The sequence below is a fragment of the Populus alba genome, chromosome 16 (genome assembly GCF_005239225.2).
Source record: "Populus alba chromosome 16, ASM523922v2, whole genome shotgun sequence".
NCBI classification, from domain to species: domain Eukaryota; kingdom Viridiplantae; phylum Streptophyta; class Magnoliopsida; order Malpighiales; family Salicaceae; genus Populus; species Populus alba.
In genome coordinates, this window is record NC_133299.1 from 1,884,803 (window position 1) to 1,906,428 (window position 21,626).

General features: G+C 32.9%; 4 protein-coding genes and 1 non-coding gene across 7 annotated transcripts; 3 read left to right on the plus strand and 2 right to left on the minus strand.

Moving 5' to 3' along the window:
* Nucleotides 1-485: 485 nt before the first annotated feature.
* Nucleotides 486-2,082, plus strand: LOC118033152 (metacaspase-9). Its single transcript, XM_035038026.2, has 2 exons — nt 486-942; nt 1,111-2,082. Exons 1-2 carry the CDS (start codon nt 501-503, stop codon nt 1,701-1,703), a joined length of 1,035 nt encoding a protein of 344 aa, XP_034893917.1. The 5' UTR covers nt 486-500; the 3' UTR covers nt 1,704-2,082.
* Nucleotides 2,083-4,549: 2,467 nt separating this feature from the next.
* LOC118033153 (uncharacterized) lies at nt 4,550-9,993 on the plus strand. The gene is made up of 3 exons (XM_035038028.2): nt 4,550-4,817; nt 4,958-5,506; nt 9,379-9,993. Exons 1-3 carry the CDS (start codon nt 4,667-4,669, stop codon nt 9,726-9,728), a joined length of 1,050 nt encoding a protein of 349 aa, XP_034893919.1. The 5' UTR covers nt 4,550-4,666; the 3' UTR covers nt 9,729-9,993.
* Nucleotides 8,771-8,842, minus strand: TRNAT-UGU (transfer RNA threonine (anticodon UGU)). Its single transcript has one exon. It is a non-coding gene; the product is annotated as a tRNA-Thr (tRNA).
* A 1,310-nt stretch (nt 9,994-11,303) lies between the features above and the next one.
* Nucleotides 11,304-13,048, plus strand: LOC118033155 (calmodulin-7-like). Its single transcript, XM_035038031.2, is given in 3 exon segments — nt 11,304-11,500; nt 11,502-11,523; nt 12,357-13,048. Coding segments are annotated over 3 exon segments (450 nt in total). The 5' UTR covers nt 11,304-11,446; the 3' UTR covers nt 12,731-13,048.
* A 597-nt stretch (nt 13,049-13,645) lies between these two features.
* Nucleotides 13,646-18,130, minus strand: LOC118033154 (ubiquitin-conjugating enzyme E2 22). Of its 3 annotated transcripts, none has more exons than XM_035038029.2 (7): nt 17,972-18,130; nt 16,071-16,179; nt 15,480-15,624; nt 15,322-15,399; nt 15,020-15,132; nt 14,820-14,923; nt 13,646-14,306 (listed from the first exon to the last, which is right to left on the minus strand). In XM_035038029.2, exons 2-7 carry the CDS (start codon nt 16,071-16,073, stop codon nt 13,961-13,963), a joined length of 789 nt encoding a protein of 262 aa, XP_034893920.1. In that variant the 5' UTR covers nt 16,074-16,179; nt 17,972-18,130; the 3' UTR covers nt 13,646-13,960. The 3 variants fall into 3 exon arrangements, with proteins under 3 accessions (XP_034893920.1, XP_073261311.1, XP_034893921.1); XM_073405210.1 differs by lacking the exon at nt 17,972-18,130 and adding an exon at nt 17,779-17,942; XM_035038030.2 differs by lacking the exon at nt 17,972-18,130 and adding an exon at nt 17,527-17,708.
* Nucleotides 18,131-21,626: the final 3,496 nt, after the last annotated feature.

Genomic DNA, 21,626 nt, shown 5'->3' on the forward strand with positions numbered 1-21,626 from the left:
ACTCTAAGTTGAGGTTGCAGGATACCATTATGGGTTTGGGGTGATTGTGGAGCTTGGAAGAGTGGTTTTGACGGCAGCGGTGGTGGTGGAGTTGTAGAGATGGCTCCTGTTTTTTTTTTTTTTTTTTTTTAAAAAAAAAAAAGATAAACCACCACTAAAATCACCATGGGATGGAACGACGAGTCCTTTTTTTAAATTGCACAGCTAATTCTTTTTTTTACGAAAATTTCTCAATTATTCTTTATTGCCTATCTAGTATTTGGAGATGACCTTGCAAGGTAGCCAGAGAAGCAGCAGTATAAACGAACCCTATTGCCATCAAAATGAAAGTTGATTTTTGAACGCAATCTGGAGCATTATTTGTTTTGCTGCTCCAATAATTTTGCCATTAACTAACCTTCCCACCCTTGAAAGTTATGCAATATATAAAATATGAAGGTTGCTTCAAACAACATGCAAGCAAAACATACGTGCAAGGAAATATTTGTCTGCGCATAAATATGAAACCACAGAACACAATCCAAGCAGTGTTAACAAAGAAGAAACTGAAACGTAGCCTTGTTTTTGTACTCGGATTACCTGCAAAAATGGAGATGGGAAAGAAGAGGATGGCTGTTTTAGTAGGGTGCAACTATCCAAACACCCAAAATGAGTTGCATGGATGCATCAATGACGTGCTAGCCATGAAGGAAGTGCTTGTGAAACGGTTCGGGTTCGATGCTAGCCATGTACAGCTCCTAACTGATGCACCAGGGTCCGTGGTTCTTCCCACTGGTGCAAACATAAAGAGGGCACTTGGTCACATGATTGATCAAGCTGAAGCAGGGGATGTTCTGTTCTTCCATTATAGTGGACATGGAACATGGATTCCATCCAAAAAACCTGGCCATGCATTCAGGCAGGATGAGGCTATTGTGCCCTGCGATTTTAATCTCATTACTGGTAAATGTTCTTAAATATTCAGGCCATATACGATCAGGCGTATGCATGTAAGATTAAGATCAGACGACTGTATCAAGCATGACTATGATCAGTAACATTATTTTGAGTTCTTAAAGTTTTCATGTAGGATTCAGTTGCCGGAAAATAATGTTATTCTCTATTATGCAGATGTGGATTTCAGGCAGTTAGTGAACCGGCTGCCAAAAGGAGCAACCTTAACCATCCTTTCTGATTCATGCCACAGTGGTGGCCTAATTGACAAAGAGAAGGAGCAAATAGGGCCTAACGCCACCATCACAGCAAATAATACCACAGTGCATCCTCATAACCCTAAATCCATCCCATTTGAATCGATACTGCAACACCTTACATCTCTGACGAACATTAACACATCTGATGTTGGCACTCACTTGTTAGAGTTTTTTGGATCTGACGCCAGCCTCAAGTACAGATTGCCACCACTTGAATGGGACCTATTTGACTCGCTAAAACCAGACGAGGGGATTTTACTTAGCGGTTGCCAAGCAAATGAGACTTCCGCTGATATGAGCCCAAATGAGGGCGGAGGAAAAGCATGTGGAGCATTTAGCAACGCGGTGCAGATGGTGTTGAAGCAACATTCAGGTCAACTGAGTAATAAGCAGCTTGTGACAATGGCCAGGGAGGTGTTACAGGCACAAGGGTTTGAGCAACAACATCCTTGCTTGTATTGCAGTGATCAGAATGCTATTGCTACTTTCTTGTGGCAGCCTGAATTCTAGGTTGCTAAGTCGTCGGCTGGTGGTTGTCTGTGCTTTGATCTGTCACTTTCCTTGTGCTTGTTGCAATAAAGGTGGCATCCAATAAAGAGGTTCACGTCCTTGGGCCTCTCCTCGAAGCTTTGACAAACATTTATTCTTACATAATGTCTTGTGAACAGCAATTAATTTGATCGATGAACTTCTTACCAATCACTCACAGTTTTCTTCTCAATATCTGAACCACCAATGTCAGATAAAGATGGACCGCTGTTAATCCGAACAATTATTTGTCTAGATTTAAGAAAATCGTTATTTGTTGATGCCTGTAAATAAGTTATGCCAGTACTAAGATTCAGACATTCAACTATCAATAAAGCATTAAATATGTTGCTTTATTTTCTTTTTAATAGTTTATTCTAAGTCATTTTATTTAGATTTCTATTAGCAGTTCAAATAAAAACAAATTTAATGTAAAACAAATGCCGTGGTAGCAAGGGATTATTTGTCCTTTTTATTAAATTCAGTCTAACGGATCAATTCAAATCTCTTGATCCAAATTCCTTCTTTAACTTATATTTAAATTATATTATAGAAAAGTTATACAACATGATCTAATTGATTTAGTAAAAATAACATAAAAATTTAATAAAAAATATGGTTTGATTTTGAAAAAAAATTCAAAATGATTTTTTTTTAACATTGAGACGGTAATATATTTGATCAACTCGGACTTCATGACTTATCCATAAAATCCGTGATTTGGATTAGATTCAATTGGGTTTAAAAACTTTGTTTTTTAAAACTATTTTCTACTTAATTATACAATAAAAAAAAAATTAGAAACTCATAAAATCAAGTATAAATTAAATTTTAGAATGTTTATTTGAGACTTTGATAATTTTATAGAAAATAAATAGTAAAGATTTATGAAAAAAAAGGTTAAATCAAGCAAAAATCAAAGGATAAAATTAAAAAAAGAAGATGAAAATGAAAAAGGGAAAGGAAAGGGAAAAAAAAAAAAAAAAAAACCTTCATAGCAAAGGAGATGAGTTGAGACCTCAATTCTTTAGATATATCAAGTAATTTAGTTTATTTCTGTGAATTTTTTTCTTTCTAATCCATGATTAAAACAAACAAACAGACCACAATGGCTTGGCCTGGATAATTGTTTGGAAGCAAACAAATCTCTACCCCACCTCTTTGTTCTTGCTTATAGGCTTTAACTGAGATGATGAACACAGGTCAAAGAAGCCACAGAACGTCAACACAACTACGTCCTTAACTAGAAAGGTGTCAAGTGGTCCAAATCTTGTATCCAGCAGCAGAAGACTGAAGAGAATGACAAGATAAGCTAACATCAAAAACCCTTTCATCATTGCTCAACATTTGACAGTACATCGCAGCGACACCGCGTCCATCCTCTCCAAAACCTCCGCCTCCGAGCCTCGGCACCGTTGTTTTGTGGTGGGGTGCGAGGACGGGTAACTTTTATAAAAGCCAAGACATGTAGTCGTTAAAAGACAAGGCATACTGCCCCGTGCTTGAGGTGGCAGGGAAGTCCTGGAAAATGATGTCTCGTTATCTCCTTCATGATCACATCACCTCTCCTTTCCTTTAGGTGTCTGTCAAAGCGTACAGCACATTACACGAGAAAGTGATTCATCTTGGATACTTCCTCCTTTAGCCACGCTGAAACGGAATGTTCCTGCAGGTCAATCAAACCTCGATGGAGTTCTTGGAAATTATGATGAGATATTTCTTTTCATTTTCTCTTGCTCTTAAGCTACCATAACTCCAATGAAACCCAGTTTTTGACAGTTCAAAAGGCTTGCTTTTGAGCGCTGATTGTCTCCAAACCAATAGGTTAATTATGGAGTTTGATTCTTACAGTGCTATTACTTTGATTAAAGATGAAAATGTAGCAGACAGTTCTGAAAGCTATATATAAAAAACACGAGAAAGCTAAGAGATTAGATATATATCTACTACAGTCTACAGGATAAGAGTACAATTCTGCAAGCATACACATGAATCTGCAATGGCAAAACGTTTTGGTGGTTCCAAGTGATCATGTCTCAAGGCTAGGATTATATCCTCGTTAAACCTTGACAAAATTGGAGAGGATGCAGACAAGATATCGAAAAATTACCCCAAGACCTTGCTAGGATTAGTTGGTTGAATTGGATCAGCGCATATACGAACACAGATTTTGTTAAGATAGATTTAATCTACGTAAAAGGTGATCTAAACACATTGTTTGTAAACGTTAAATAGCAAACAAAATGAGAATGGTTGCAATCCTCTAAAAAAAAACCGAAAAATCGTAATAATATTAAATGATGCAACGTATAGCCAAAGAAAAAAAGAATTTAGGGTTTTTCAAATCCTAAAATGATAGTAAATCTGATATATTTGGAAAAGGCGATAAACATTTAAAATATAAAAATAGCTAAATAAATAAAGAATAATAAAAAATTTATATTTGATTTCCTTTCCAATCTCGACATGTTATAACAAAAATAATAATTGTTTTTATCAGCTCGGCCATTTAATTAATTTGAATTGTTTTTGTTTTTTGTTAAATAATAATTACAACTTGCCAAGAACTTAAAATAAACAAATCAAAATGAAAAAAGCAGCCTCTTCACATTTTATTTTTCATGAGCTCATCAGATTTTGCCTGGCAATCTGAAAATCAAACGGCTGTCATAAACCAGTCCCCCACCACATCCCACCATCGGTGGTCTGAGCTCGTCCAAAAAGAAACCCACGTGCATGGCTTTAATCACTCTCTCTTTTTGCCTCTCTTTTTTTCTTTTTTCTTTTTTTCATGTTGTGTTATAATGTTTTCTCAATTGCTTTAACTTTAAGGCACAAGACCACATTGTTTTTCTTGCTCACAATTTATTACATGACATCCCTCTTTTAACACAGCTGTTTGGCCCCGGAAGAGAAAGCACAGGTAGAGAAGGAGCTGGAGAAATATGAAGGGACAAGATCCCTCGCTCTCTTCATCTTCCCGGCGAGAAAGCTCTCCGGCACCCGAGAAAATTCGTTCAAAGAGCATCGGGTGTATGTCTGGCATTTTCCAAGTAGTTTACAAGTACCACAATCGCCGTAGATTCCTCACTTTTGGTAAATTTCTTTTGCTGATTTCTCTTTTATTGCAAGCTCGTAAATTTATTAACGGACTACTTAATTTAAAAGCTTAGGCTGCTGGAAGTATATAGACGAGTAATTGTAATTAATTATATTATCTTACATTATTTTTCCAGGGAAAAAGCATGAAAATAATGGAGTTTCTTCACCAACAACAAAAACAAAGAAAAAACCAAGACCAACACCATCACAACCTTCTTCTTCACCATCTTCTTCTTCCACTTCATTACAACAAGAAAACAAAGATTCCCCAAGATTCTCGTGTGATATAGTACCAAGAAGCCCAACATTGCCAGCAGAAATAAGGCGTTCAAAATCCTTGAACTCCCCTGAGCGTTTCCGGGCTCCACCGGCCCTGGTGGCAAGACTAATGGGGCTGAGTGATATTCCACCATTGACAACCTCCGAATTGGCCGTGGCCGAGAAGAGAAGGAGGCTGCTAGGTGCACTGGAAAAATGTGATGAAGACTTAAAAGCACTGAAGAAAATAATCGATGTAGTGAAGAGTAGTGTAGCTGGCACTGGTAATGATGCTGATGATGAGGGAAGACCAGAGAAAGGTCATGACCTTCCATTGTTGCCGCAGCAACCTAGCCCTGTGTCTGTGCTTGATGAGTTCACGCCTTCAGCTTTCAGTGGATTCTCCAAACGTTACACCATTAATGGTAAGATCTTGTTCTCTACATTGATTAAAATTTTATTATTAGCTATCTTTGCCTTTTCTTTTGACCATTATATTATACACACAAACACATAAGTACATGCATAAAAATACTATATATATAATTTAAAAAATATATTTTTTTTCCTTTTCTTCTGCTTGATTCATTCTTAATTTTTCTTACATGTAATCACCAAGTTCTTCATCCGTTTCCTGTCTTTTTTTTATGTTCATATTTGTTTTTTGTGCTTATCATAAAGTTAATGTTCCAATTTTTTACCGTTTGGAGATTGCTCAGAATAACCTAGACCGGTTCTGCCGGTCAAAGCCAAGTTTTTTTAAAAATAAAACTAAAATAAAGGTGAATTGATTGATGTGATGTAGTTAAAATCTTAAATTATCCCAAAATTTAGTTGACTGGTCAAAATAGAAATATGTTGATTTTAAAAAAATAAGATAATCCGTTCAATTCTTTATCTACAACTTGCACCGGTTTGACTACCGGCTTAGATTTATTAACTATGATCTTTGCTTCCATATTATTTTGAACTTTAAGATTTCTATTTCATATAAATCCATTTAACTTCTTTTTTTTAGCAAAAGCATCCTTTTTGGGATTAGGTTAATTAATTAATAATCATGCAGATTAAACAAATCAGCTTTAACGGGAAAAAAGGACAAAGTAAAACATGTAGTCTACTTCTTCGGTCTTTTTGTCTTGTTAACCTTTTCTTTTGGTATATAAGATAAAGGGATAGACAAAACGTACTTTTTGTGATTTTTTTGTTGGGATAAGTGTTTTTTTTCTGTTTTAATTTTTTAAAAAAATATATTAAATTAATGTTTTTTTTTCAAATAATTTTAATATACTAGTATTAAATATATATATATATATACATATATATTATTTAAATATATTTTTTTTATTAAAAAATACCATACACTATAATATCAAATTCGAACCCAACAAGTATTTAACTCAAGTGTTCTCATCATGGATAATTTATGCTTTCTTGTAGAAATTCTCAAACCTAATCGAGTATTATTTTAAATTTAATTCATCATAGATATCATAAATAACAGGATGATTAAAAAATATACCTATCTAAATCATAATTATTAGTGTAAATCACATGTTGTGGGATCTCACAACTCATAAGGACATGATAAACACTAACGGTCTAGTTTTATCTAACCATCATTAGTGTTTTTCTTATTTATTTAGAAATGTAGTTGTGATTGTTTTTTAAAGTGTTTTTCATGTTGAAATACATTAAAATGATATTTTTTTTATTTTTAAAAAAATCATTTTTAAAATCGACGCATCAAAATGATCCAAAACATACAAAAAAAAATAATTTTTAATAAAAATATTAATTTTTAAAAAAACACGAGTACAATCATATTTCTAAACACTTTAACACAAAACTGCCATCAACCACTTCGATCACACTCACACTCACCTCCATGGGAAAAGAAGAAGAAGAAGTAATTGCATTATTAATACATCAAATTTATTGTCACAATCAAGTATTTTAGTTGATTTTTCATTTTCTAATTACGTGGGTATTTTGTTTTAAAAAAAACGTGCCCTCTAAAATAAAAATGTTTTTAATGCAATAAAAATATTTTATTATCTTAATGTGGCACCGATTCTCTTTTTTGAATTGACTGCATTCCTTTATCAAGTAATTCTCTTCATCATGATTTCATCAACTTTCTATTCATGTTGAATCCACACTATAATCATTTATCTAGTTAAAATAATAGAGATTTTAATTGCATTGATATTTTATTTATCTAGTTAAAATTATTAACTAAAAAAATAAGTGTAACTCTTTATATAGATGACATGCTATTGATGGAAAGAGTTTTACCTCTTAAAATGATTTATTTTAATCTTTTAAAGATTTATATTAATTTGAAATATTTATATTTATTAAAAATAATTTTATTTTAAAAGGTATTTTTACTAAAAAAACCCACATAAAAAAATAAAAAATTGAAAAAAAGTTCATGCACTTTATTGAAATAAAATAAAAATTATTTTAATATATTTTTAAATTAAAATATACTTTAAAAACAACCACTAAAAACAGACAAAGTGGCAACCAACCAACAGCCAGCCATCTGTTTAGGATTCCAAAGGTAACAATCATGGCGTCTAGTGTTGGGAGCATTATAACTGTTGTAGTGGGAGACACGATCCCTGCTACGTGCAATTATCAATTATAATAAATATCAACCACATTAATTTGGCTTCCAGCTGGTGACCACAATTAATTACGGGTGCTTATCCAAATTAACAAGCTTGATTAAGATGTGGTTGCTGTTGCTTTTCACTTTTCACTTAGAAAAGCATGTCAATGAGATCAGCACATCAAAATGATTTGAAAACATAAAAACATAAAAGCTCGCTTTTCAAACGCAATTCTAATGATTTGATCTATAAAATCCTGATTGATCTTACTGTTCAGGTTTTTCAAGTGCCCGTTTGGGAATTTGTATAAGATTACGGCATCGTTTTGGGAGTGAGTTTTCAACTTTTTTATTAAAATTTAATTTTTTTTTATTGTGTTTGATGTACTAATATTAAAAATAAATTTTAAAAAAATAATATTAATTTAATTTTTTTTCCCTTGTTTTTACATTTTCAAACAGGGTCTAGCTAACAATAAAATTAATTTTTATCAATATTTTTGTATTTTCTTTGCTTTGGTAGGTGGCATTGCAATGATTGTAGTAATTTATTTAAATTCTAGTATATTTTATGCGTGTTTGAAAAATATTTTGAAAATAATTTTATATGGTTTTTTAATATTTTTTATTTGATCGATTATTTAAAAAATAAAGTTTATAAATTCTTGATCAAAATGCATTTTAAAAAGTATTTGTAAGCATAAATGCATAAAAATAGGCTGCTTTTTTGTAATTATGCTTTCTTAAATGTCGAAATTGAAACGTCATGCAATAAATAAAATATATTCCAGTGCATAAAATTAAGATTTAGCAATTAATCATGGGAAAAAAATGAAATAAAAATAGGCTGTTTTTTTTGTAATTTCCACCATAGGTGGCCCATGAGGTCTCTATCTTCCATGTCTTTAATGATTTAGTCAAAAAAGTCAAAAGAGAAAGATAAGAACAACATTAAAGCAAATTGATGATGCCTTTGTCGTTTCCACATGCGTGGGCCATTACCCTTTTACTACTGAAAAATTAAAAGTTAAAGGGCCCATTAAGGCCCACAATTAAAGCCTCTTTGGATTGCCCCCACGCAGGATCGAACTACGGACCTTCAGTTTACAAGACTGACGCTCTACCACTGAGCTATAGGGGCTTACTGTTAACCTCTTCAATAGCTAATAATTAAATTCTTTAAACACGTTGTAGGCTCTTCTCCTGTGTTGGCAAACTATCATTTTTTAAAAAAATTAATGCGGCCTATTTTTAATTCATTTTCCCCCATGATTAATTGCTAAATCTTAATCATGTAAGAATTAAAGCCATCAATGTTTTTTTTTCTTGATAGTAATCAGGTTTTACAGAGTTAATATCTTATGCAACTAAATTTTCCTTTTGTATTAATTAAGTTTTATCATGTCAATATTTTATTTGATTTTATTTAAAATTCAATCTAAATTAAAATAAAATCACAATTAATTAAGAACTCGTTACATTTAACCTCATTACAATTTTAATATTCCAATATAAAACGAGAGACAACAAAGTTACTTCAAGCTCCTAACATGAGATATTACTTGCATATCTACGTGCAGTAACTGCTAAAGGATCAAGGAATTTCCATATTTTCATGTTGTGATTGTGTTCTTGACAATATATTAAGTGATGGGAGGATCAATATTTGTGTTGCAGGAAGAGTGCCACAGCAACAGAAGAAGAAGCCAGGAGGAGAAGAGGACATCACCAACATTAGCTTCTTCGACAGGATCATGAGCTATGAGAACAAGGTCCATGGAAGGGGCCATGAGAGAGTAGTGTCATCGCCTCTATGGACAAGCAAGGCCATGATAGAGAGTGTAAATGAGGTGTGCAAGGATATTGCTTGGGGTGAGAGAAGGGAAATTGGAAGAATAGGGATGGCTTTGCAAGATTATATATGCAGGGACTTGATTGAAGAGATTGTTAAAGAATTGGGATTTGACTGCGTTTATCAACTAGCTCCTCTACCGTTTGAATCGTGCAAGAAAAGACTACGTTTCTAGTGCCCTTTCCATAGTTTTTGCACTGACCACAGCCTCCGTTCAAAATAATTTTTTTTTCTTCGTTTGGCGCTATTTCCAAGTTTTTTTTTTTTTTTTTTTAGAAGTGTGTTGTTTCTTGTTTGATTTTTAACTCAACATCCAGGATGTAATCTAGAATTATTTTTTTTCTTTTTATAATATCGTGTAATTTGTGATAGCATAAAAAAAAATATGAATGAAAGTGTTAAATTAAAATAATTAGATTTACATTTGTGTTGTGGTGATATTTTTATATGTCACCATTATTAGACTCGATACTAATTAGCAAATCGATCTACACATTAAATAGAATTAAGTTTTAAAAGAAATTTAATGAAAATTAATTTGGTCAAATTGGATAACCTATTAAGATAAATGACTATTTAATTAATCTAGTTAAAACCTGGTTTAAGTTTTTAGATTTTATTTAAAATAATATTATTTTTTATTTAATTAAAATATTTTAATTTTAACTTTTTTCAAGTCAATTCATCTGACTTATAACTCAAATTATGAGTCAATATATGTTTAATAATTTTGATATTTATAAGGACTAAAATTTTCTATTATCCAGACATTAGGTTTGAACGAAAACGTGCTATTTTGTATTCCATGAGATCTGAAAGCTTAAAATCCAATGAATTTAACCAAATAATTAATTAATAAATAATAAAAGGTGAGGTGTAAAAATTACATGGTGAGTGTGATGTTTTAAATAACTAGGAAAATACTATCACTAATTCACGACCACTAGTAGCAAACGACATGCTAGTAATGATTCGACAAAGCCGCCTAGGAACAGTGCGATAATGAAGGCGATGGAGAGATTACGTGGCAGTCAACGCGAAACACGTGATGTCATCCTCCGCGTCCACACCGCGTACACGCGTACGTTACCTTTTTGCCATTATGATTCGCTAAACTCACCAGCCGTTTCACCGAAAATTACTGTCGGCCAGTAATTATTCAGCAAAAAAGGATTAATGAAGCGTACGTGGCGTCGCGTGAATGGAGGATACTAATAATGGCTAGTAATCAATGTCCTGTTATTTACAGATCTGTCGATCTAGCTCTTCTGCTCATGATTGGCTTTCTTGGACTTGATTCCTGCTGCTGTACGATTTTACCCCTCTTGATTATTGTTAATGACAAGAGGGTATTTTCTTCAAATGAGAGTTTAATTTTTGCAAATTTGCAAATGACTGAAATACCTTAAAATAATAGTGTACTATCTAATGTATTTTTTCAAAAAAAAAAAAAAAAAACTCTACCATATTCATAAATATTAAACATCACTAACCTTGTGTTCTTGTCCTTTACCATGAAAAAATAAATAAATAAGTTAAAAAAAGAAAAGCTAAAGAGAAAAATTCTTTCCAAGTAAAAAGCTTACAATGGGAGGGCATAAGGGTCATTTATGGACTAATCAATATCAATTTAAAAAAAAAATCACAAAAGAAAAAAAAAAGGAAGAAAAGAACTGAGAGGGGCCAAATTGGAAGTGAAAAAGTGAGTTGGAATTGATAAATGGGTCACGTCCGGCTAGAAGAAAGCTTGCGGTGGCTAATTTAGCTCATATAAGAATACCACATCATTTGTCTGAATCTAACACAATACTCTCTCGCTCTCTCTCTTACACGCACGTTTTCCCTATCTCTCAGATTTTGATCTCCTTCTAGGTTTCATTTTTTAAAAGAGAAATGGCGGATCAATTGACGGATGACCAGATCTCTGAGTTCAAGGAAGCTTTCAGCTTTGTTCGATAAGGATGGCGATGGTTTGTTTCTGATTCTTCTGATTTGCTTCTCGGGGTGTTTTTGGTTTTGTTTCTATGTTTTTTTTTGTTTTATTTTAGCTTGAATTGTTTTGGACCTTGTTTTTTGGGGGGTAAAAGCTGGTTTCTTTGATGGAAGTATGTGATTTTGATTGATGGATTCTTTTTAAATTTTGGAAATTTGTTAAAGTTGAGATTAAAAAAACTGATGTTTTGGATGAAAGATGTTTTCTCTCAGTGAAATATGTGATTTTGAAGGATGAGTTTTTTTAAAATTTTGAAATTTTGATTAAAAAAATAGATTGCTTTATTTTAGGTTGCATTCAATGATCCAATCAACAAAGGAACATATTGTGATGTTTGTTAGCTATCGTGGAGGATCTAAGGTCTGTAATTTAGGGCTTTTTGGCGACTAATTAGCAATAATCGTTGAAGTGTTTGCATGGGATGATAGTTATATTGTGACGCATAGTGAGATTCTTTGCTGAATGCTGTTTTGCAAATGGTTGTTTTTATCGGGTTTATTTGTATCTTAGGTTCTTGAATGTTTGTGATTGGTTGTTTTGGTATTTTGGTGGTTCTTAAACTTTATGAGATATACTTGTGTAAGTGTTAAATGAGATTAAGCTTTCCCTGTGAAAAAAAAAAAAAACTATACTAAGAATATCGAAGTAGAAGGGCCCTTCAGTTCCTTCCTCTTGCTGCATTTTGCTTGCGACATTCATAGAAACAAATTATAATATGAAATGGGAGTTTGGATTCTGTGTGTGCTGGTGTCTGTTGAGAACATTCAAACAGTTGGGCGATTGGTTTTTCATATGTCTTGTGTTCTTCAGGTTGCATCACCACCAAGGAATTGGGGACTGTGATGAGATCTCTTGGACAGAACCCGACTGAGGCTGAACTCCAGGACATGATCAACGAGGTTGATGCTGATGGAAATGGTACAATTGATTTTCCTGAGTTCCTGAACCTCATGGCAAGGAAGATGAAGGATACCGACTCTGAGGAGGAGCTCAAAGAGGCATTCAGGGTTTTTGACAAGGATCAGAATGGTTTCATCTCCGCAGCTGAGCTTCGTCATGTGATGACTAACCTTGGTGAGAAGCTTACCGATGAAGAGGTCGATGAGATGATAAGGGAAGCCGATGTGGATGGTGATGGCCAGATAAATTACGAGGAATTTGTCAAGGTTATGATGGCTAAGTGATAACCCCCTCCCCACCCGAAATTTATTTTTATAAATTTGAATTAGGAGGGGATAATAGGGTTGTGACTAATATAATGGGATTTCTAGTTTCCTTGTTTACAATTTTTATTCGATGGTTTCTTAAACCAAGGCTCTTAGGAAGTGGTGTTGGTGGCTTATCCAGGTGGTTTTGTTGGAATGTTTACTCTTCCTTTAATTTGTCTTGTGAAACTTGGCTGTCTTTGCCGGTTTATATTTTGCTTTTCTGATCCTTTTGTAAACTTGAACTACTTGGGATGATTCGATGCCTATCTCTTGGATGGATGACCCGTTCTATTAGTTTGATATCTTGTAAACTTGAACTACATGGGAGTGATTCAATGCAACCTGTTGGATGGATGACCCATTCTATCAGTCCCTATTGCACATTTCTTGTTATTGTGCCTTGCGGTTATGCATCTTGCACAGGTCGGCGAATCTTATTTGAAGCTGCTAAAATTAAATAATTGATAATAATTGCTGGTCGTCGGAGGATTAACATACAGAAAGGCCATGCTCCGCCGGTTCTTGTCTTTTTGGACAACCTGCCAAACATTCTGTACTTGCTGATTGTTTCTTTATGGCGGTTCTTTTAAATGCCAAAGAAGAGGCTACGAAGAATAGTCTGGTCCTGGTCCATGATTAGTCAAAAAGTTTAATATAGCAGAAATTCCCTTATACCAGTCGATCAAAACATTTGTGAACTGCGAAGAAGCGAAGATGAAGGTAATATCCATGCTTTGTCAAAGAATATAAAATCTTCTGGAGATCGAATCGTTTCCATGAGCCATTCGTAATTCCCGTGTAGATTCATAACTTGTAATTGCAACGATTTCCACTCTGTTTGCTCATTTCTCTTTGGCTGTGTGCAAAGCGGTATCTACCAAGCAGCCCCTCTGCAAATGAACTGTTTACTTTTACATACACAGGTTCAAAATTAACTGTACACCATACCAAAAGAAAAGGAAAAAGAAAAATCAAATAGAGGTCTTGGCAATTTCTTAGCACACCCGGATTCTTCAAGGGGTGCATTGAAGTGTTCAATCACATAGAAAGAGATCATAATGCAAGTCAAACAAAGAGATCAAGTTGATTAAAATCCATCACTTGTCCCCTCAAAGAAAATATTTCTCACACCATCATATACTCCTTTGGGCCCGTTCATCAATAAACAGCAGAAGCTGGCCACATATCCATCATGGCAGTTTGACATCATAATCTCTTTAAGCTCTTTTTTCTTGCATCCATTTTCTTCTTGCCTGCCTGAACTTTTGTAAGTCCAGCATCTTTTTTCAGGGTACCGGGTGTTGCTGCAGCCACAGATCCACTCATTCCTGTCTCGTGCGTTGGACCTGCAGCAGCTGGCTGATCCTGACTATTTCCTCCTTTGCTCGCTGTTGTACAAGGGGCCAGTGGGGATTGCAACGGTACGACAGCACCAACAGCTACACTCTTTTGGTCACCAATGCTTTGGTCAACATTCAGAGCCGTAGTTGATTCTGAAATGGCTCCAGTCTTGAACTTAGGTTTCGGCTTCGCATGGATACCAGTATATATCCTGAAAACAAGTTAGCAAACACATGTTAGCCAGTAACAATATAGTTTTCATTCCAATATGGAACCCATGTGACTCGGACACTTTCTAATCTTGACATGTCGCAATGAAAAACTATAAGCAGTGTGCCATAGAAAATAAAAAGGTTTCTTTTACATTTAGCATAATGCATTTTCTTTCAAATTCTAAAACATATTCCAAAGTTTCTTTGTTTGTGTGACCAGTCTAATGAAATTTAATGAAGAAATATGTACTTATTGATCATTTCCACATTAGTGCAAAACCACGGGATACATTTTTGAAATAGCATGTGAACTAGGAGTTTCAGAAGTTGTCATCTTCATAATGCTCTGAATACTTCCAAGGGTCCCACGGCACCTGCCTTATTTATATAACTAGATCCACTGTCAGGTCTGTCCTAAGCATTAATAAATGCCATGATATTTGATTAATTGAATAAGGTTCTCCTGCTTCCATCAGCCACCACATGAAAGTCTAGGTGGAGGGATGGCTCACCTGGCATGTCTGGCATACTCTTCATAATTTTCGAGGAGCATCTTGCCAGCCTGTTCATTCAAAGCTGACTCTGGAAATGGTTCAATTAATAAACACCTCACTACCTGATATCACCAAGCTTTGAATATCAATAAAACCCAATAAGAGGTGAAAATGAAACTGGACAAAGCAGACCCCATAACAGTGCCAATGGAACTTACAGTGAGAACATGGCGTAACCCAAGACTTGGATTCCAGTCCTTTTTAAGCGTATTAACACAAATCTCACCATTCGAAGCAATATTGGGATGGAAAATCCTAGTCAGGAAGTAACCTATTACATAAATGTTTAAAGGATTCACAAGCTGACAAAAGAAAATAGCTCAAGAAATTAAATCTGGAATGCAACATGAAGAAAGGCATCCCTGAGTTTCCTCTACACTACAGGAAGTAACCCCTTGAATTGAAATAATTGCATATCAATTTTTTTTTTAAGTCAAACAAACAATGTGAATCCACAAACCTTTAGGAGGAGAGTGTGGAAAATCATGAGATAGTAACAGCTTCATGCGGAAAACGCCATTTTCATATGGTGTCCCAGCTGCAAGGCCAAAATTAAACTTGATTATAAACCCCAAGAATATCTTAAAGAAAGTAAATTTGAAGGGAAACGTTTCATGCCTGGGCCTTCAATATCAGCATATATGATTGAAAAATCATCATCATTTACTCCTACTTGAATTCCTTCAGGTGGTGATTCATCAAGATTCTTCAGTTCCTTTGCAAGTTGTTTAATTACATTGGGTGGAAGATTTTCATTGGTTGCCTTTTAAGAAAAAAAATACAAAACAGTAAGGTAGAGGAAAAACAATATAACTATCTTAAAGGGTTTAGAGAAGCTTCACGGACTGACTCAATGCAAACAACTATTTTCATTAACCTAGAAATTGCCAAGTGCTCATCAAAATTCAAAGCAACCACATGTTTCCACCATCCATGATCCATCAGCAATCTAAGGCATCATAGCAAATATTTCTACTTCGTTAATTCTTCAAAAATAGTTAACTCACCTTCACAAACAGCTATGCTTTTTTCTGGTTTTATTGTTATCATGACCCTATCTTTTACAGGTGTATTTCTTTAAAAAAAAGGGAAACAGTACTTTTTATCTTATCAAGCACAATTTACTTTCTACAAAACCATGGAAAAAAAGAGTGAGGCGAGTGTTGGTTTGGGTGGGTGAGGGGGTAGCATTAGTAAAGATAGATTTACCATGGCCGTTTAAAAGGGATGCTTGTGGCTCTTGCTTGTATGAAATCAAAATTTCAAAGATGACAATCTTATCCAAATTTGCTGCTGACAGTAACGAATCGGATATGACCTGTAAATAAAATCATCACAGGTAATTTTCTGAAAAAAAAAAAAAACCAAATGCAGTTCAGTCTTCGCATTTATTTCCATGGAAGAAGAATCAAAGACCAAGGGTGTGCATATGTGCTCACACACAAAAATAAAACCTGTAGCAATGACATTTAGCACTTCGATAGTGAGCTCCTAAACTCAGATCCATGTGGTGAGCCTAATTAATTCCAGAAAACTGAACATGTGATCCTTAGATGCAAACCAAGGCACCATTCAATAACTTTTTGCTTGCCAAAAAAAGAGTACTCTTTCAGACATTTGAAAGTACCACAGTGAGTACTTACAGGCCCAACAACGCACCAACTACCTACATGGTCTAAACTTTGAAAGTTCATATCATGGAAGAAACAATACTTCCATGAAAATATAACTCCTATCACAGTTGTGGACCTACATGTCAAAGAATTAGGTTTCAGAGCTGCTACACGTCCATGAAAATGCGAGAAACAAGTTGTGAACATGTGTCTAAAAATTTTCTAAGTCATGGAAAACTGCAGACCCTTTTGAACGCCCTGAATTTCTAATAACTTGCATTGTTTAAAGTCTGCAGACCCTTTTGAACGCCCTGAATTTCTAATAACTTGCATTGTTTAAAGTCTCAGGGTTCCTATTGTGGCAAAAAACTAAGTCCATAAAAGGTGTGCCTGTTTAAAATATGAAACTCATATTCCCACTTGCAGGCCTATACATCAAAGAATTAGGATTCAGAGCTCCTACAATTCAACAACTTCCAGTAACCCAGTTTCTTGGAGACCTGTTTGGAAGCCCATGATTTATCACCACCTTTTCAATTTTCAAAGCAGCGCAAAAAGAACCCAGATAACCAATAATTGCACTCTTAGCTTAATTAAGAGACACAAAGAAATCTAAAAAGAAAAGAAGGTTTCAACCATAGCTCCTCGATTCCTATTTGAATCTACAAAAGCCAACGGTTCAAATAACCGGCTGCAATAAATTACAAACCCATAAAACTCTATCCTACATAAGCTAATCCTAATCATCTATAATCTGTACATGCATGGACTGTGCTTTCAAAACAATCATCCCCCCAAAATCTAACAATTGCACAAAAGTGCTTTCCCACACCTTGATCTTCTTATGAACTTCGAAAATAATGGCCAAGTTTAAAGATTTGCATCAAACAATAGAGCAACTACATCAATTATGAGTTGAAGTGTTGAATCCATTCAGGGAAAGGAAAACCCCTAAACAAGAAAAAACTCAGAACTGAAGCAAAATGAACCCATTCGATGAAAACCCTAAACCCTAAAAAAAACGACCATCCACAACTCCATCAAGAACTTACCCCCTTAGCCAAATCAAACAAAATGCATAAAAACTGAAACCTTCAACTTTAAAAGTCAAGCATTGGATATAACCCAAAGAAAACAACCTTATAAATGCAAAACAAAACAAAACAACAAAAACCCATGTCAGAAAATCAACTAAACAGAACCCAAAACCCTCATTACTCTCCAAAGAATCTCTCACATTACAAGAAAGCAATCAATTTATGAAAAGAAAAATTAGCAAAGAAGTAAAGAATCAAGTTACTAACCAAATAAAGAACAAAACTTTAAATTTCACCCAATTGTGCGCGTCTAGCATATTTTTTTATACAACTGTCTGATCAACAAGAATTATCTAAAACTAATCATATTCACTTCAGAAACCAACGAATCAATCAAGCTTCAAGAAGAAAAGGAATCGATTAAAGTCCAAAAAACAGCAAACCCAGATGGGTAATTTACCTTATCTTCTTCTTCTCCTTGTCCTTCTTCTTCAAGAGAGAAAGAGAGAGGCTGGGGTACTTTATGTTTAAGTACAGTGAGAGAAAGATCTCCCCTTGGAACCAATGATTGATTGGTGAAAAGAAATACAAAAATATAAACAATTTGTTTTGAAAATTTAATTATTTGTAATAACGTGTCGCTAGACAAGATACAGAGGATATACAGACGTTAGATGGAGATTCAATCCCACGCTCTGGTTTCCGTGTGTGGTTCGCTTTTTGAGGAGAAATACCGGCAGAGCCCGCGCGTGTTATAAAATGTTTTAATCTGCGAGTGGAGACTGAGAGAGGTAAAATCTAACATTACTACTAGATTCGTAGTTTTGATTTTATTTATATTTTCTTGGTGTGAATGGAAAAATTGAATCACATATATAGCCTCCCACAAAAGAGATAATTATTATCGTGACTAATAATTAATTTCTTCCTCCATAATTACTTGAGTAAATTGTTGAAAATATTAGCTCATGGGTTTGATGGAATTGAAATGAGTTGAAAAAAAATGTTATGCTTTTGAATATTTTCTTTTTAGATTCATTTATCTGCGTAATTAATCCCGATAATTAGCCACACAAAAAACATAAAAAATAATGTTTTTTATGGTTATTTAGGATTCAAAACACAACTGAAATCATAAATAATCATCAAAGCTAGAAAGAATATTTGTAAAGCATAAAAATAATGGTTTTTATTGTTATTTACGAGGAAAAAAAAAAGAAGCTTTCATTGATTATAAAAGTTGTACAATATCTAGATTTGAATATTTTTAATATATGAAATTTAATAATACTGAAATAAATATTTGTTGGTAGCTAGAAAGAATTTAGCGCCATGCTTTGTTTGACTAAAATCCTTTTTCAAGCTTATTGGAATGCGTTGATGGTAAGTTTTTTATTTTTATTTTTATTAACTATAGTTTTAAAAAATGCTTCATAAAAAAATGTTTCAAACAGAATGGCAGAACAAGTAGTTTAAAAGGCAAAGAATGGGCAATTCAGTCACATAACGTGTAAAAGCCGAAATTAAAGAGGACCTTTTTTGAAATTCGAGGTTAGGTAACTTGTCGAGTGCGGGTCCCACATTTGAAAATATAATAATAATAATAATAATTTATTTATTTTAATTTGAATTGTTTTCAGCCTCAGCTGCCGAGTCTCTTGTGAGGGTGGTACGAGTATGTGACCGTTAGACTGTCATCGTCCCAGACTAGCCGTTAGCAGCAGTGCCAGCTTCATCTACAGTGTGCTCCTCTCTCTTTCTGGTATGTCCTCCAAAATCAATTATTTAAATTTAAAAAAATTATCTATTTTAGGTGAAAGGACATGCATTCTCGAGACATGAAATGTGAATGGTGTTTGGGAAGGGGTAGGTAAGTAAATAAGACTTGAATTATTTAATATTTGTTGATAACCTTTGTTATTTATTATTGTTTGAAAGTATATTTGTTTTGAAAAAATATTAAATTATTTTTTTTTATTTTTTATAATTTTAATTTTTTAATTTCAAAAATAAAATTATTTTGATTTATTTTTAAATACCTTACATCACAATACTAAACATAATTTATTATATTCTTAAATTATTATTTATTTGACATGCTGTAAAACTTAACCGTTAAAACTAATAGGTTAACTTTGTTTGAACATCTAAATGCTATAAAATAATGTCATTTTAAAACAATTTAATTTTCTTACAAATTAAAAAAAAAATTGAACTATATATTATCTAGGATTTCCATTTTAAAATTGATGATATTTATTTCCCTACTCTAATTGTTAAATAGAGAATATTAAATGATGCATGCATCCTAAATAATTGCTTTTAGTATTTTTTTTTAAATTGTTTTCACCTGTACAAAAAAATTAATTATTTTAAAACGATGTTGTTTATAACATTAAGAGTAATGGTTAAAGTTTGATTATTAAAATTAATTATCAAATTCAATGAAAAACCTTAATTTTCTTAATAAATAATAGTTTTAAGGATATGATAAATCAAGTTGATAATCAAGATCTTATTTTGCCATAACCCTAATAGTTTAGGGATAAAATATGCCATCAAACCTTGTCATGCATTCCAAATTCATGCTCAAATCAAGCCACGTGTAAAATTCCAAGATGGTTGTGTAAATCCTATGTGAGGTATTGTAGAATACAGTCGCCATCCAAAAAAAAAATAAAAAATGAAGAATTTAATAGAAACTTATTTTTTAAATAAAATATCCTATTTTTTTTTATTTAAAAACGATAATTTAACTGGAAAAGAACTTAAAAAAATATTAAAAAGTTATCATGATTAATCTTTTTGGTAGATTAACAGCATCAATTTCACCATTTCATTTTGGTTTATTTTGGTTTGGGGTTTTATACTATACTTTTTTTTCTAAAACCCACCTATTAATTTATTTTTTAAAATAAGTAATCAAATGCCATTTTAGATATAAAAAAAAGATATTTAACTTTTTATTTAATCTTTACATAGTGGGTTTCTAGCAAATACTCAAAAGCTTTACCTTAGTTTCCACTCATTTTTTTTTTTTTTTTTAAAATGTTGATGCTTTGGATGATGAGAATTATCGTTAATCATCATCATCTTGGGCTAAGTTTGCTTGGAAGGCACATTAATTATTCAACCATTCCACTAAATTTGGTCGAGTGTTTAAATGATATTTAAGTCTCCTCCTTTTGGATGATTTTATCTTTAATTGGATCAAATAAATAATTTAATCTCAAGATACAAGCATTGGTTTTAATATAATAATAACATGACTGTAAAAGCTATCCTATTTATCATAGATTGAAAGAATTGATTTATTCAATCCAGATTAATTATTTTTTTAAAAATAATTAAAATAATATTTTTTTAATAAAAACCATTTTTCAAAAAAAAAATTAACAAATTAATTGTTAAATTTTGATTAGATTAAGCTCGGATGGATAAATCAAATCCATGTTTTTTAATATTAGCAATGTTTTTTTTTTTATTCTTCTTAAATTATTTTAAACTCTAAATTAACTGGTTCTAGATCAATCTGTTTGTTAATCCATATTTTTAAACAACATCAATCCACCTTTCAATTATTAATTATTATCTAATTCAATTAAAATCTCGATAGAATCAAGCTTCAATTCTAAGTCTTTTCAAGTAAGTTTAACAGCTATGATTCAGGCAATTAGAGCTGATTTCAATTTTATATTTTTATTGGAATGTGATTTTATTTCTCTATTTAGTGTAATTGAAAATGCAATTAATTGGAAGAGGTGCTCTTGCAACCTCCGAACCTAACCACGAAATGGGACTTAGGACCCTTCAATTTCGTACAAAAACGTCACCACAACTCCATTACTGTCACCTCATGCTCATTCATTGCATTTATCCTTTTGCTTCAAGATCCAGGATGCGACTCCGAGAATCTATAAATAGTAACAACACAAAATGAAAAAACAAGATGAAGTACGATATCTTCTGCTTTTCAATGTATTTTTAAATTGATTTTCAATTAAAAATATTAAATTAATGATTTTTTATATGTTTTTTAATGATTTTTAATATACTACTATTAAAAATATATAAATATATATTTTTAATTAAAAACTATTATTGTTGGGACTTGC

Bases quoted from the DNA above. Each gene is read 5' to 3' on its own strand.
- LOC118033154 (XM_035038029.2), bottom strand. The intron at 15,400-15,479 runs GCATGAAACGTT...TTGGCCTTGCAG, and splicing joins TGCTGATATTGAAGGCCCAG to CTGGGACACCATATGAAAAT. The intron at 15,133-15,321 runs GTTTGTGGATTC...TTTATGTAATAG, and splicing joins TCCACACTCTCCTCCTAAAG to GTTACTTCCTGACTAGGATT.
- LOC118033152 (XM_035038026.2), top strand. From the start codon at position 501: ATGAAACCACAGAACACAATCCAAGCAGTGTTAACAAAGAAGAAACTG. The intron at 943-1,110 runs GTAAATGTTCTT...TCTATTATGCAG, and splicing joins CGATTTTAATCTCATTACTG to ATGTGGATTTCAGGCAGTTA.
- LOC118033153 (XM_035038028.2), top strand. From the start codon at position 4,667: ATGAAGGGACAAGATCCCTCGCTCTCTTCATCTTCCCGGCGAGAAAGC. The intron at 4,818-4,957 runs GTAAATTTCTTT...TTATTTTTCCAG, and splicing joins CCGTAGATTCCTCACTTTTG to GGAAAAAGCATGAAAATAAT. The intron at 5,507-9,378 runs GTAAGATCTTGT...TTTGTGTTGCAG, and splicing joins CAAACGTTACACCATTAATG to GAAGAGTGCCACAGCAACAG.